The sequence below is a fragment of the Protopterus annectens genome, chromosome 1.part0 (genome assembly GCF_019279795.1).
Source record: "Protopterus annectens isolate FY-2018-M chromosome 1.part0, PAN1.0, whole genome shotgun sequence".
In the NCBI taxonomy this organism is placed as follows: domain Eukaryota; kingdom Metazoa; phylum Chordata; order Ceratodontiformes; family Protopteridae; genus Protopterus; species Protopterus annectens.
Window position 1 is genome coordinate 872,188,345 of NC_056725.1, and position 14,532 is coordinate 872,202,876.

At 37.0% G+C, this 14,532-nt stretch overlaps 1 protein-coding gene across 1 annotated transcript in view; it reads right to left on the reverse strand.

The window, feature by feature from the left end:
• The window catches only part of MOXD1 (monooxygenase DBH like 1), a 980,239-nt gene that overhangs the window by 650,888 nt on the left and 314,819 nt on the right, over positions 1 to 14,532 (reverse strand). Inside the window, exon 5 of the mRNA XM_044064284.1 lies at positions 1,441 to 1,620. Within this exon, the coding sequence (XP_043920219.1) occupies positions 1,441 to 1,620 (180 nt within the window). The remainder of the gene's footprint in view (positions 1 to 1,440; positions 1,621 to 14,532) is intronic.

Below are 14,532 nucleotides of genomic sequence, written 5' to 3' on the forward strand. Positions count from 1 at the left end.
CAGCCATTCCAACATGTCTTCCCATGGATCCTCCTCTTTCAAGGCAGTTGCATGTCAAAATATTCTTGAATGGGATTTTGCATCAGGGGCCTCCAAGTAAACTGGTGACCATTTCTTGGGATCTTAATTTAATGTTAGAGAGGCTAACATTTTCTCCATTTGAACCAGCTAATCTGGCTGGCTTGAGGTTCTTCACATGGAAAACAGTTTTACTAATTGCTCTGACATCTGCAAGAAGGGTATCTGAGTTGCAAGCTCTAATGGTGAGTCAGCTCTACCTCATCTTCCACAAGGACAGAGTTCCTTGAGAACTAATCCTTCTTTTATGAATAAAGTGATATCCGAGTTTACTTTAAGCAAAACTATCCATATTGCTGTTTTATTGTCTGAACCTAAAAATGATGGAGAATGGATACTCCATACCTTGGATGTACACAAACAACTCAAGTACTACCTTGATAAAACTAAATCTTTCAGATCTTCAAATCAATTGTTCATTTCTTGTGAAGGTAAGAAAAATGGAAAATCTGTATCAAAACAGACTATTTCCAAATGGTTGTCTAAGGCTATTATTTCTGTTATGCTCACCATGATAAATCTATTCTGGGCAAGGCAAGGCCCACTCTATGAAGGGCCCTGGCTTCATATATAGCTTTTTAGCAAGAGCTGAATTTTAGAAGTATTCTAGAAACTGCTACTTGGTCCTCTGTACATACTTTTACAAAAGTCTATAAGCTGGTTTCCTTTTCTAGATCTAGATCAAGCTTTGCTTGGACCATTCTCCAGGAGTTCCTGGACCCTTCTCCTTCCACCTCCCAAATATACTTAGCTATGGTAATTTACCCATATAACTAAGGCTACTGCAGCAGTAATCAATATGAAGAACATAGTGCAGTTGTGTAAGTTGAACTTACCATAACAGTAGATGTTTAAATGATCACTACTGAAGTAGCCACTCCCTCTCTCCATCCATCCCCCTTGTTTTGTGGTGTGTTTTTTATGCCAGGGTCTGGACATTTTTTTTTTGTTATTTCTAGCATTGTCCTTTCAGAGGTCAGCCGCCATGTCTCTGTTGGCAGGAAAGTTCTCAAATTGCCTTTTAGTCAGCTTGTCTCAAACTGCTTGACAGTTTGCATGGGTGGAAGGTGCTCTGAAGCTTTGGAAGCTGGCTGGCTGTTATATCCTCAGCAGAACATAACCCGTATAGCTAAGGCTAGGCTACTGCAGCAGGGGTCATTCAAACATCTACTGTTATAAGTTTACTTACACAACTGTACTTTCCTGATAGAAAGGTTTGACATACAAATGACTTTGAGGACAGGAAGTACCAGATTCAAATTAAGTTCTCAACAAATAGATATACATTCAAGTTAATATAACTTTACCTTTCTGTAGTCTTAAAAGTGAAAACATTGTAAATGATTTCAGAAACAATCCTACCTCTCCTCCAATTGCCCAGGCAGAAATGACAACATCGCATAAGTAGAAGGCATCAGGCATGTTTGGATGGTAGCACTCGTGACCGTTTTGAAGAACACTGTCATTTTGACTACTGTCACACTGGTAGAGAAGAATATGATGCACCAAATTCTCATGGCCAGGCTGAATCACAGGTTCAAACTACAAAACAAGCGGGTAATATTAAATGCAGAATTACTTCACAACGAAAAAAATATGCTTCTCATTCAATAACAACAAAAAAAAAGAAAAGAAAAGCAATATTTTATTAATAGACCCAAAACAGACTGCTACCTTACATTACCCAAAACAGACTGCTACTTTACATTACCCAGAACAGACTGCTGCTTTACATTACCCAGAACAGACTGCTACTTTACTTTACCCAGAACAGACTGCTACTTTACATTACCCAGAACAGACTGCTACTTTACATTACCCAGAACAGACTGCTACTTTACATTACCCAGAACAGACTGCTACTTTACATTACCCAGAACAGACTGCTACTTTACTTTACCCAGAACAGACTGCTACTTTACATTACCCAGAACAGACTGCTACTTTACATTACAGCATATTCTTCACTTGCTCGCAGTTTTCCACTGACCAACCTGATGATAGCTTCTTAACTTAGGAGAATATATGTTCATTACCTTTGGAATCAGGTTTCTGCGCAGTTGATGGAATCACTACCATGAGATAAGATACTGAAACTGGAGTCAGTATGTAGGTTTGATATGCTAGCAGCTAGGGTTTTCAGTTTGACAGTATCAGACTTCCTTTGATAACAGGATATCTGGACTATTAATCTCAGTTATCATAATGGTAAAGAAAGATTACCCATGCAGACAATTCTACCTACTAGCTGTCATGTGGTGCTTATTTTTTCACTGAAAGTATTATGATACACACTGATATTTTCCTTAAATAATTTACAATGATAACAATGGGTTTTCACACTAAATAGAGGATTGTCATAAAGTATGTACAAGGCAAAGATAGTTAGGAATCGGTTTGTTTATGAGACCAATTGTGTTGCTATCTAGTTATAATAATGAGCATGTCAGCATTTACTCTGTCTTGTAAGGCCACATACAGTAACATCTGCATATGGAGTAGAAACACCTGGGTGGAAGATTGTGTTTTTTTCTGAATTAATGTCTTGTAATCTGAAGAAGATAAGCTGCCCTGCTCATGTGCATTCATTTAGATCTCTAAAGCATCGTGTATATATCAGCCTGCATGAAAGCAGACACTAAATGCAAACCGCCAAGCATATGTCAATATACCAGTTACATAACCTGCTCTGTAGCTCAGAGGGATAAAGGCCTGATGTGGCTTTCACAAACCAAGACTGAAAACTAACATGGATGCTGGAAAACATGGGAACTGTGGGCTCAATACATGCAGAGGAGGAACTAGGTTTAAAAGAAAGTAGGGTTTCAATGAGCTGTGCAATAGTTGACTAACGATGACTGGATGTGTTAAAAGTGATGTATAATGTTAGCAGCAACTACAGTTGTGTCAGCATGGTTTGGAATGTAATGTTTGCAACTGAGATTGTGTCGCTATGGTTTATTATCATTTATATAAATGTAACATGGCCTATGTCATTCATGATAATTTAATAAAGATGTTTTTTGTTTAATAAACAGCATGGATGCTGGGGAGAATGATTGAAGATGGGAGTGAGGCAAGTGAAGGTATGCACTCACTCATAGGTGAATGATCTGCAGATTCTTACATCATGTCTGCGTGTTTCAACTCTGAGGAAGAATAGGTCAAAAACTTCCCTCAAGGCTGCCTGGATGATGGCCACACTGTGACCAGCTACCATTGGGATGAGGACTGAATGAACAACTGATGCAAAGCTAAATGTTTGGCAAATACCATGGCTAGAAAAGATGTGTGTGTGTGTGTGTGTGTGTGTGTGTGTGTGTGTGTGTGTGTGTATACATATATATATATATATATATATATATATATATAAACAGCTGGATATAGATTAGATATGCATATATATATATATATATATATATATATATATATATATATATATATATTAATTCAGTTTAGATTATCGAATTACCAAAAACTCGAAACCCATATGGTCAAGATCATATGATCAAGTTTTCAGAAACTTGAAAATCTAAAGTGCATGAAAAAAAAACATAAAAACAAAGTTTCTGCGGGGGGGGGGCCCTCCTGCACCCACCCCACACACCATCTCCTACTTAGATATACGAACTCCGAGATTGCACTACAGCGAGGACATGGGAAACCTCCCATTCTGTGCTTTTGCATACATCGCAGAATGGGAGATTTCCCTTTTCTTTGCTGTAGTGCGATCTTGGAGGTGGTATATTTAAGTAGGGGGGGTGTGGGGGGTGCAGCCCCCCACGTGGGATATGTGTGTGTGTGTGTGTGTGTGTGTGTGTGTGTGTGTGTGTGTGTGTGTGTGTGTGTGTGTGTGTGTGTGTGTGTGTGTGTGTGCTTATATCAATATAAACTTAAGTATTACTATTGCTGATTTTATTTAATGTTGCTTTCTTCAGTAAACCTGTCAGGAAACGTTACCCTTTTCAAATATTGCTATAGTGTGTAACAGTGACTACCCAGTAATATTCATTGTTAGATGTAGAAGTATTAAGACATACCACCAATTCTACCCTTTTAGTCATACAGGCAACTTTTATTCCATACAGCATGGCAGCTCAACAGAAACAATGATAACACCTCAATTATCTTGAACACACTGGCATTAAGCTTACAAATGCAATGCATTGTGGAATAAGCATACTCGTTAACAGTGATGTCATACAATAGTTTTAAAGTAGCAATGGCTGTGTTACATACTAGCAATATATGTAAGCACTCTAGCAGCTTTATTCTACTTATCATCACATTTCCTCTCCTAAGAGAAAAATCCCTTTTATGAAATTACAGAACATGGTGGTAAACAACCAATGCACCATAGATTCAACACTCTAGACTGATCCTGCAAATGTATAATAGTTGGTAAATGTGAACAATATGATTATTTACAAACCATTTTAGAATGCATCACTAGAAAGAACTAGCAAAGACTGACTACTTAGCTGCCTTTGCTACATCCTATCACAATTTTGAAAATGATTTCGTATTCAAACTTTGCTGTTACTGCTGATCATTCAAATACAGGTACGGCAGACAGAGTTTAAATCCGTGGAAGAAAAACTTTGAGACAGACAGTTGTAATGAACATTAGTATTTTTCCAGTCAGTAGATAAAACAAAGTCAACAGAATCAGGAAAACTCATGCTGTCTGTTACTCGAAAAAGTCAAACTGAAGCTTCCACCTATTCTAGAACATAGGTTTGTAGGTTTATGCCAGGCTAGTGACCACCAGGGTCTTTACAAGTCTAGCCATGAAACCCTGCCCAGTTATGTCCCTGAGATCCTTAGACACCTATATGGTGGGGTATAGTAGTAAAGAGGTAACTAAAGGGTATGTGGTTATATGTTAGTTGGGGATTAATTTACTTACTGTCATGCTCTATCCATCAGAGACATAGTGGTCAGACGGGGGTGAATTTGTAATTTCCTATCCAATTATCAAGATTTCTTTTAAATAGCATAAGGGATGAACTCTGCTTCACATATATGGGGAGTTTTTTTCCATCATAAGGATTCCCTGAGACACACATCGACTCTCCAGCATGTTTTATTTACATTGCAGGCAAAGTTTAGGTCCTTGGATCTAGTGTTTCTGGTGCTGTTTATTTTGTTGATGTGCACTGGATCGATCACAGCTGGATCTGAGGATGATTTATATGCTAGGCATAGATCATCTCTCAGTAACGTGTAGGAATCTGCTTACAGAAATAGGTCCAATAGGTCCTTAAGACAATCTGTGTAAGACAGGTTATTCTTACCCTGGATTCTCCTGTTGAGGAACTTTTGAGGGAGTTACAACTGTTGTAAGTGCCTGCTAGGTACATGACAAAGAGGGCATTGTACTCACTGATGGGTCTGATAAGGACTGAATAGAGTAGTACTATAACTTGCTTGGACTTAGATGCCATACCCTTGTTTCTGAGTTGGGTGACATAGAATGATTTTCTTACTATCTTAGCTACATGTTGATTGAAGGCCAGATTACTATCTATATATGATCCCAGATCCCTAATGACTGTGTTAAATCTTAGGGTTGTTTTATTGATGGAGTATTTAACTTGGGTGGATGTCTCCTCAAAGGGTAATATAATGCATTTCTTCAAGTTGTATTTTAATCTGTGGCTTTGGCACCAGTCATTTGTTTGTGTTAGATCCTCTAGTAGGATATTGGTCTCATGGGAGAATCTGCGATAGTTTCCAATTTACAGTCATCTGCAAACTTGGTGAGCCAGAGGCCTTTGACATTAGCCTTGACTTCTGAGAAGTACATGCCATCTGTGGTTAAGATTACTGGTTTATTGGTACAGGAAGAGATTGAGGGTTTTGTTGGACATCAGTCTTGGTTATTTTTGACTGAAACTTATTCAACTGGTTTTCCTGAGCACAGAATTTTAGATTGACACTCATCAAGAACCGGATGAATATGTCTTCCATTTTGTCTACCTATACTACCATCTTCTGTTTATACCTCGTAGACTTGTGGTTCTGTAATTTCTGCACTGCAACACCTGTTGTGTCCCACTTTTTCTCCTCACTAACTTTAAGTGAACAGCTTGGCCTGGTTGAATAATAAGTAGAGGAGATGGAGAATGGTGCCAGTTGTAAAACTTTTTATATGAAATTTCGCTTTTGTTGGACATTTTGTTTGACTGTATTAGGATGAAGTTTAGACACTACAATTGGCATATCAATTTGCATTTGTCTTCCAAGCATAAGCAGTGAAGGACTTACTATTATAGTGGTTTGTGCTGTACTCTTAGCTTCTCCAAGTGGTAGAGGATAATAAGGACTTGACATAGTATGGATGAACTCATAGTCAGTAGCAAACTGTTGGAAGTCACTTGTGTAAACTGTGTACCATAGTCTGTAACAAAACCAACAGACAGACCACATCTTGAGAACATTGTCTTGGACCTAGCTATGATCCATCATTTAGTAGTGGTTGGTACATGAATTATTTCTATGCCACTAGAGTAATAGTCTGCAACTATGAAGCAGTCTTCACAACTCAGCAGCTCTCTGTTGTCACGTGCCTTGTGCAAATGATGTTGGCATGACCAGCTATTTGTCTTTGCAATGGATTGTGCACAAAGCAGACCTGACACTTTGGCACTACATTTAAGATGTCTTGGTTGAAGTTTGGCCACCACATTGACTTTTTGGCTCTTTCTCAACAGTCTGTGAGACCTTGATGGCCTTCATGTATTTGATATATCACTTCTGCTGACTAACATGAGGATGCTATGATTCCATCTTTACATAACAAGCCATAAATTGCTGATGACTGTGCTCTGATTGTAAAGTACTTGTGCATAAGTTGTATTGCTTATATCCATCAATTTGACCATTCATCTCACATATGTTTGATAACAGCTTGTAATTCTTGATCACTTAAAGTATTTGGTTAAGCTTTTCTAGTCGGTTTTGTAGTCACTGGTCTGGTCATCATTATGTTCTGCACATCTTCTTCAGTACCTGACAATGGTGGGCCATGTATAGGATTTCTGGATAACATATTTGCTTCGTGTGGTTGTTTTCCAGGGACGTGAATTATTCTGACATTGAACCTCTTTAATCTCATTAACAGTCTTTGGCACCTCAGTGGTACTTTGTGTAGGTCATAGGAATTGATTATTGGAAGCAGTGTTTGTGGCCAATCCGGAGTGGAAAACTATAAACTCTAATAGATATCAGGAGAATTTCTCCCATGCCCTTATAATTGCTTGCCACTCTTTATTACCTGCAATTGTTTGTGTTCAGCATTAGTTAGCATTTTGGAGCTACAGGTTAGAGCAGCTAACCATCCATTTGGAGTAAAACTGCACCAGGCCATTACTACTAGCATTTTCACTCACTGTTGTCGGTTTAGTGACATCATAATTTGCTAGCACTGCAGTTGTTTTTAGCATTTCCTTTACTTTCCTGACTACTTAGGCTTGAATATGTCCCCATTAACAGGGTATTTTTTAAATAGGGCTGTAAAAGGACACCACACAGTTAAGAGTTCTGGTAAAACTTGCCCAATTAATTAGTCATATATATGGCTCATGTTAATTCAGTTACATAAGCTGTATCTTGTAACTCAGCTATTTCTCTAATCCTGCTTATATGTAGTCTGATTTCACTAGCACATATACTGTGATGAACGGAATCCATGTTTTACTAAAGCAGTATACGTGTTGGTTTAGCTTTAAACTGGAATTTTTAAGTCTAAAGCATTGCCTCTTAACTTGAATTCTGTGATTATTTATTTGGACACAAAAAGACAATATATTGTCCATAAAAGCAGCAACATCTGGTTCATTGAGTAGATCAGTCATTTTACTCTTAAAGATATCAAGTGCAGAAGTTATATCGAGTCTAGCCTTTTAAAACGGAGCCTTCCCATTACAGTAATGAAGACTGACAGTTTTTGGATTTCTTTGAGAGTATCTGTTAGAATCCACTGTAAGCTTGTAGTATGGAAAATACTTTTGCATTAACAAAGTTTGGTGCTATGTCTTCTGAACTAGGTAGAATTAACCTTTCATGTACAACACCACCACTGAGCTTTTTTAAATCAACACATATTCACACTTGACTATTCTTTTTAATTACTGGGACCAAGGACCACACCATTCCACATTTTTAGTATTAAAACCTCCATATTCCTCCCTCATTGTCCCATATTGAAAGGTTTTGTCAAGCATTCAATGCCAAGAATTTTTTACATAATATCCAAGGTAAGTGTGACATCCCTCATCTGGGCCAGTAATCAAGGAGCCTCAATCCTCACTACTGACACTGGTTGCAGGATGTTCACTTAGAATGAGAATGGATACACACAGTATTTTCAGATGCAGCTCTCTGCACCAAGCACAATTTCCTTTAGGAGCACACACGGAGTATACTGCCGAACCAAGGCTAGACTTCCTCTCCAGACCCCAAATAAGTTTTCACCTTTCGCTCTGCAGAAACCAGTGTTCTGTGTCCCTGTTACACGTAGCTCACACACACACAAATACACACACACACACACATCTGGGAAAGGCTGGCACAGATTCACCAGCTATGCCCACTCTGCCCAGATTATAAGGTAGATTCACTGCCATCAGCCAGATAGTTTTAAGGCTCTTACCAGGGTACCTAATTATTCTGAGTGAGAATAATACTTATACAAATGGTAATGTCTGGCCAAGCAGCAAGACTTTCAGGAGCATGAAGCCTACAGTGCCACCAAATAAATGCAATTCTCGCAAAGGTTAAACTATTTTCAAAAGACCAGACACAATGAAAGGTACAGATATATTTAATAATAAATAATAAATTAGGAAAAATGGAAATACTGAATATCTATTTACAATAAACACCACAGTTTCAATTCACAGGTAATATGAAAAATAACACAGATAAAAAGACTCAGACAGACACAGAAAAAATATACTTTTAGCTAATCTCACTATTTTCTAAAGCAAGGCAAGATGAAGTGGATGAGTGGTCTTGACAGTTCCAAAACAGAGTGCTGAGTGTCACTATCATATCTCGTACTAATATCTAAAATAATTTCAGTACCGGCTATAGAATGACATCACACCTTGGCATCTGATTCTCTGGTTCCCACACTACCTCTCTGACTAGAAGCTCAGCTAGGATAGTTCTACAATGCACGCCTAGAGCTTTGCTAAAGCATCTGGAGACTGTAAAACAGTTCTAATACTTTTGTCCTTTCCGTAGAGATTAACCAGCCATTCTCCAGCATGCCAGAGTAGAAATTAGTTCACCACTAAGGACAATAAGAGCAGGATCCTAGACCAGACAATGCATTTCTGGCTGCATTCAGACCTGTGAGATAAAATCTTTATGGCCTAAACCAAGTCATTTAATTTCAAACTATTTTTCTTAAGGTAAGCTGGGCTGAGCTTAACCCCTTCCCTTCCAGCATCCTCTGTTAACATATATAAATGTCCTCAGTTACAACTGTAAAGTCTGATATAAATGCATATTTCTTTTCTATCCAGCAGTACCCAATGTTGATACAATTTTTAACATAAGCAGCCTACAAATACATTTTAACACAAGCATCTGTACAAATAATATAAACTTCTTTACAAAATTCCAGCTAGCTATGTTGGCATATGTTACACATGCACTGCCTACTACCTATGGCATAGCTGGCACTACCTCATGTCATTACAGTAAGTAATACTGAATCATATTAATTCAGCAAAATAATTTTTTGCAAGTGTAAAGTAACACATTTTAACCATCCTCTGAGCTTCCTAGTTGAAGTTGTTAGTAAGCTGTTAGTAAGTGTTCCACATTTTGCCAATTTGTTCCACATTACAAGAGACATTCTTCAAAGTTGTGAAGATAGAAGGCTGAGCTTTGAATTACACCTCCAATTATGTCAAAACTTTACATTCATTTAAGTTCTGTGTCTACTTTGGAAAGCATGGTAAATAGCACCCACATACGTGTGGTCAAGGCATATATAACAGAATTTGGCTTTAGTTTAATCTTTACAGGTTCAAATTCAAGCAGACAAGCTTCAGCAAATACATCTACAGTGGCTTCATTCAATCTGGCAGTTAAGCTTATCTGACATGCCCCAGCTCTGATTTGCAGACTATTTATGTAAAGATGATCCAGCAAATAAACCCAAAACTCAGTTATGTTCCCCTTCCACACACACATGGGTAGAAATCAACAAATGTGCTTGAGTTTGCCTGTAGGCCTATGACTGTCAGCCTTTGCCTTGTGTCACTTCCCTGAGTCTGGTAACCTAAATACAAAGCACAAAACATGGGGGGGATACACAAACATACACAGACACACACACACACACACACACACACACACACACACACACACACACACACACACACACACACACACACACACACACACACACATATATATATACACACACACATATATATATATATATATATATATATGGGTCTACTGCTTTTAGTCGAATTACATTTGGTCGAAAATGATTTCTGGCAGCCCATTTCACTGAAAGCTCATTTGACTGAAAGCTCATTTGGTCGAATTCCATTTGGTCGAAAATGGAATTTACCCCCTGCCCCACTGCAATGCGACCCTGGAATGAGAATATAAAGTAAGGGGGGGTGTGAAGTGAAGCCACCCGCATTTTGCAACTAGTTGTTACTGACATTATATGTTTCAATGTATTTTTTAATTCATACACATGTATATAATAGTGTATACATTGCAATTTTTTTGCATTGGATTTTTTTCCCAGGGAAAAAAATCGCTGATCTGTATGTCCAGCATTTTGATTTTCGAAGTGTTTAGGTCGATTATACAGTGTTCGCAATTTCAAGCATTAGCTAATATAATATAGACCGTATATATATATATATATATATATATATATATATATATATATATATATATGTATATATATATATCTCTATATATATCTATAACACACACACACACACACACACACACACACATATATATATATATATATATATATATAAAACAAGTTGCAATGTCCTAAAACATTGACAATGAAAACAGACAATATTTCTTCTGTAATGCCTTATGAGACATAAAAGCCCACATGATAAAATGGCAGTCTTCCTGCTGCTGTGGTCATGATAAATGTTTATGGTGGCTCATAATGGTACAAATGTTATGAGTATAGTAAAGGTGCATTGGTAGCAGGGTATACTGATCCTGCACCAAAATATTTAATTTGGTGGTGAAATAATTTATTTGTCAGGACAAAAATATGTCGAGCTCTTCATGCCCCCTTTCCCCGCAATCTCCTCAACTTCACAAAACATTACTAGTATAGATAATTCCAAGAAATTCAAGATCACACTTAAAAACTACCTTCTCAACTCATGCACCTGCCTATACTCTAAAACAAATATATAACCCACACCTCACCCTCTTAAACTCTCATAGTAATCTTTCTCCCAAACTTTTATTCCAACATCACCTATGCCCCTTTTCTTTCTTTTTAATCACTTGCCTCCAACTGCCTCCTACATACTTCTTATCCCTCAGTACAACCACTACCTCATCTTAAAACTCCCTCTTCCCCCATTTTCTCCTACTTTCCTACTGACTTATCCCTTAACTTAACTCTCAAACATCCAACATCTTATCCTTATTTTCTCCTCTAACCCTCCACCTCATTACCAGTATTAATGACCTTTAATATAAACCACCTTTACCTTCTCCAACTACTATCAAATGTTTATTGCATTGCTCATTCTTGAATCTGCTTATAATATACCAGCAAATGTATTTTTTTTTACATTGTCTTTCATTTATATTTTGTTAAACTCTTACTGTAAGTGCTATTTCAGTACCTCTATTGTGACTCATGTACAAATGATTGTGACAATTTTTGCAATTCTACATATGTTTTTTCTCCCCGGGCTTCCACTGCAAATGGGGTTTTGACCCAGCTGGACTTTCCCAATCACCAAATGTCAATAAATAAATAAATAAATGCATAATAAATCTGCATGTACCTTATTAACATTGGCTACTTTATCCCTTTTGAAACTGCTTGAGTTCTATGAATAGGATTTTTAACTTTGCAGTCTGCTTTAACATCAGACACAGTGCTGATTAAACCAGGGAAAATTGTTTTTTAAACATTTCAGCTTTACATAAAGTGGTTGTTTTTTTGATTGCCAATAAAAATAACACAGTCTTCTACAACTCTTACACTTTGTATCAAACACAACACACTGTCCTGATAGCAAAGGTCACTCCATATGCATTTGTCAGGCTTACACTCAGTCCGCTACTTGTGTACTCAGGTTGACAAGAGCTATAGCTCTTTTTAAATTTAACATTAACTTTAAGTTTTACTTCTCACACATCATTTGTCATGTTTTAATTAGCAATCTACCTCTTTACAAGTTCTGCTCGCTGGTGATTTGTATTCTCTTTTTGGAACTTAGATAAACTTCATGTTGTAAGTTTTTCAGATAGTTCTATATCAGGCAGCCCAGTCACAGTTCTTTTTCCTTATTTGTTCATCTTTTGTGCCATTAAACCGACAACTTTCAACCAGTTCATACAGTCACCTCAAAAAAGTTTCAACACATTCACCCTTTGCTTGTACATGCCTGTAACAGCATGCCTTTCTGTGCATTATAGGTTTTTGTGTTTGCTAATCACTGGCTCATATGTATCTGTGAATGAAAAGGAATTCTGTATGACTTCCACTTCTTGACCCATAGAATACAGCAAAGTATTTAAATGGATTTATCTGTTTAAGTAATTTGGCTGCCTCATGAAATTATGTGAACTTCTGTTTCCAAGAGGTTCAGCCAAAGGGTTTTGAGAATTCAAATTGCTACATTGGGTTCAATTTCATTATTATTGTAGTACAAATTCATTTGGGGGAGCTGAACAGTTTTATTTTAGGAAAAATGAGACCTTTGCAAGGTCAAACTTGTTTTGATGGTAAAGTAAGTGACTCAGAGCTTCATGAATTTACTTTGAGATGTTTGACATGGTTTTATAATTAAACAGGCACTTTTATAGCTTTCTTTCATTGAGAAGATCCTGGTTCTGACCGCACATCAAAGTGAGCACCAATGACTTCTCATTCAATGGTAGCTTTAGAAGTGCCAAGATACACCATCACTTAAGAAAAAAAAAATGTTTATTCTATATATTATGGCAGATCAACAGAAACAATGTTAACACTTCAGTCATCTCTACCACATTGGCATTATGAAACATGCACCCTTAAAATGGAAATGTCATGGAATATGATACATTTTCACATTATACACAAATACTCTAGCAGCTTTTTTCACTTATCACAAATATAAATATTAAAGACTACCAGTGCCACTGACTGGAATTAATGAAAGATTGATAATAATGGTAAAGTATTACACATTAAATATTATCAATCAAATGAACAAGACATACAAAACAAGAAGGAAGCTCAATTGTATGACATTTTTAAACACATTAATTATTTCATACAGTAAAGAATGATGCATTAGATGTATGTGTTATTAAACATGGCAAGCAACAAAGCAGCCAAGAAAGAAGGATAGTCATCAAATTATTGTAGCCATCTGACGAACCTACCACTGTTGTTCCATGCAGTAAAATCTGAATCAACCTACTTGATTCTGTCTGCCCCTAATACACAGCTGCATATAAAAATATAGTAATGATATTTTCTAAAACAATGCTGTGATCTAAGTACAAATGTTGATGGACATGTATTTTACTTACAAAGTCTGAACTATATAGAAAACATATGCAAAATAGCTTCATTTCTAGAAAATGGCGACCAGCAATAGACCAGAATAGACTTATGGACTTAAGTTTTACAAGATGGTAACATATCAGAAGGCACTGTGCGTTTTGGGTTAGTAAGTGGGAAAAAAAGAATAAAGTCAAGGATCAGAAGTTGTTTTCTGGATCTATTTTCAGACAAAGTGACAAAAGTGGTTAAAATTTAAGTACGGAGAAAAACAGGAACATTTTAAATAATGGTGGCAGTGTGACAGAGACAGAATGAGATAAAAAACGATGTCCAATACTGTCTGTGGCTTGTACAGTTGCACACTCATCATTGATGCTTGGAAGTTAAAAGTACAGGTATTCTATACCCACATCAGTTGCCTAGATTTGTATCCCAATACTGACACTGCAACTCAACATTATAGGGATGTGTTGCACTCCTGAGGGTGTTATCCTTAGGTCCCATATGCCTAACATTTTAGTAGCTTAGCTGGATGCTAAAAAGTTCATGTCAGTAATTCAAGGATAGCTGAAGTGGTGGATTCATGGAGAGCTAAAGAGGAACTCTCCCTGTGTCAATGTCAAACTTTTCTCACCTGTATTAAATACTGCATTGGGTCTAACCCACCCAACAAAGTAAATAAAATAATAAAGAAATGAAACAAA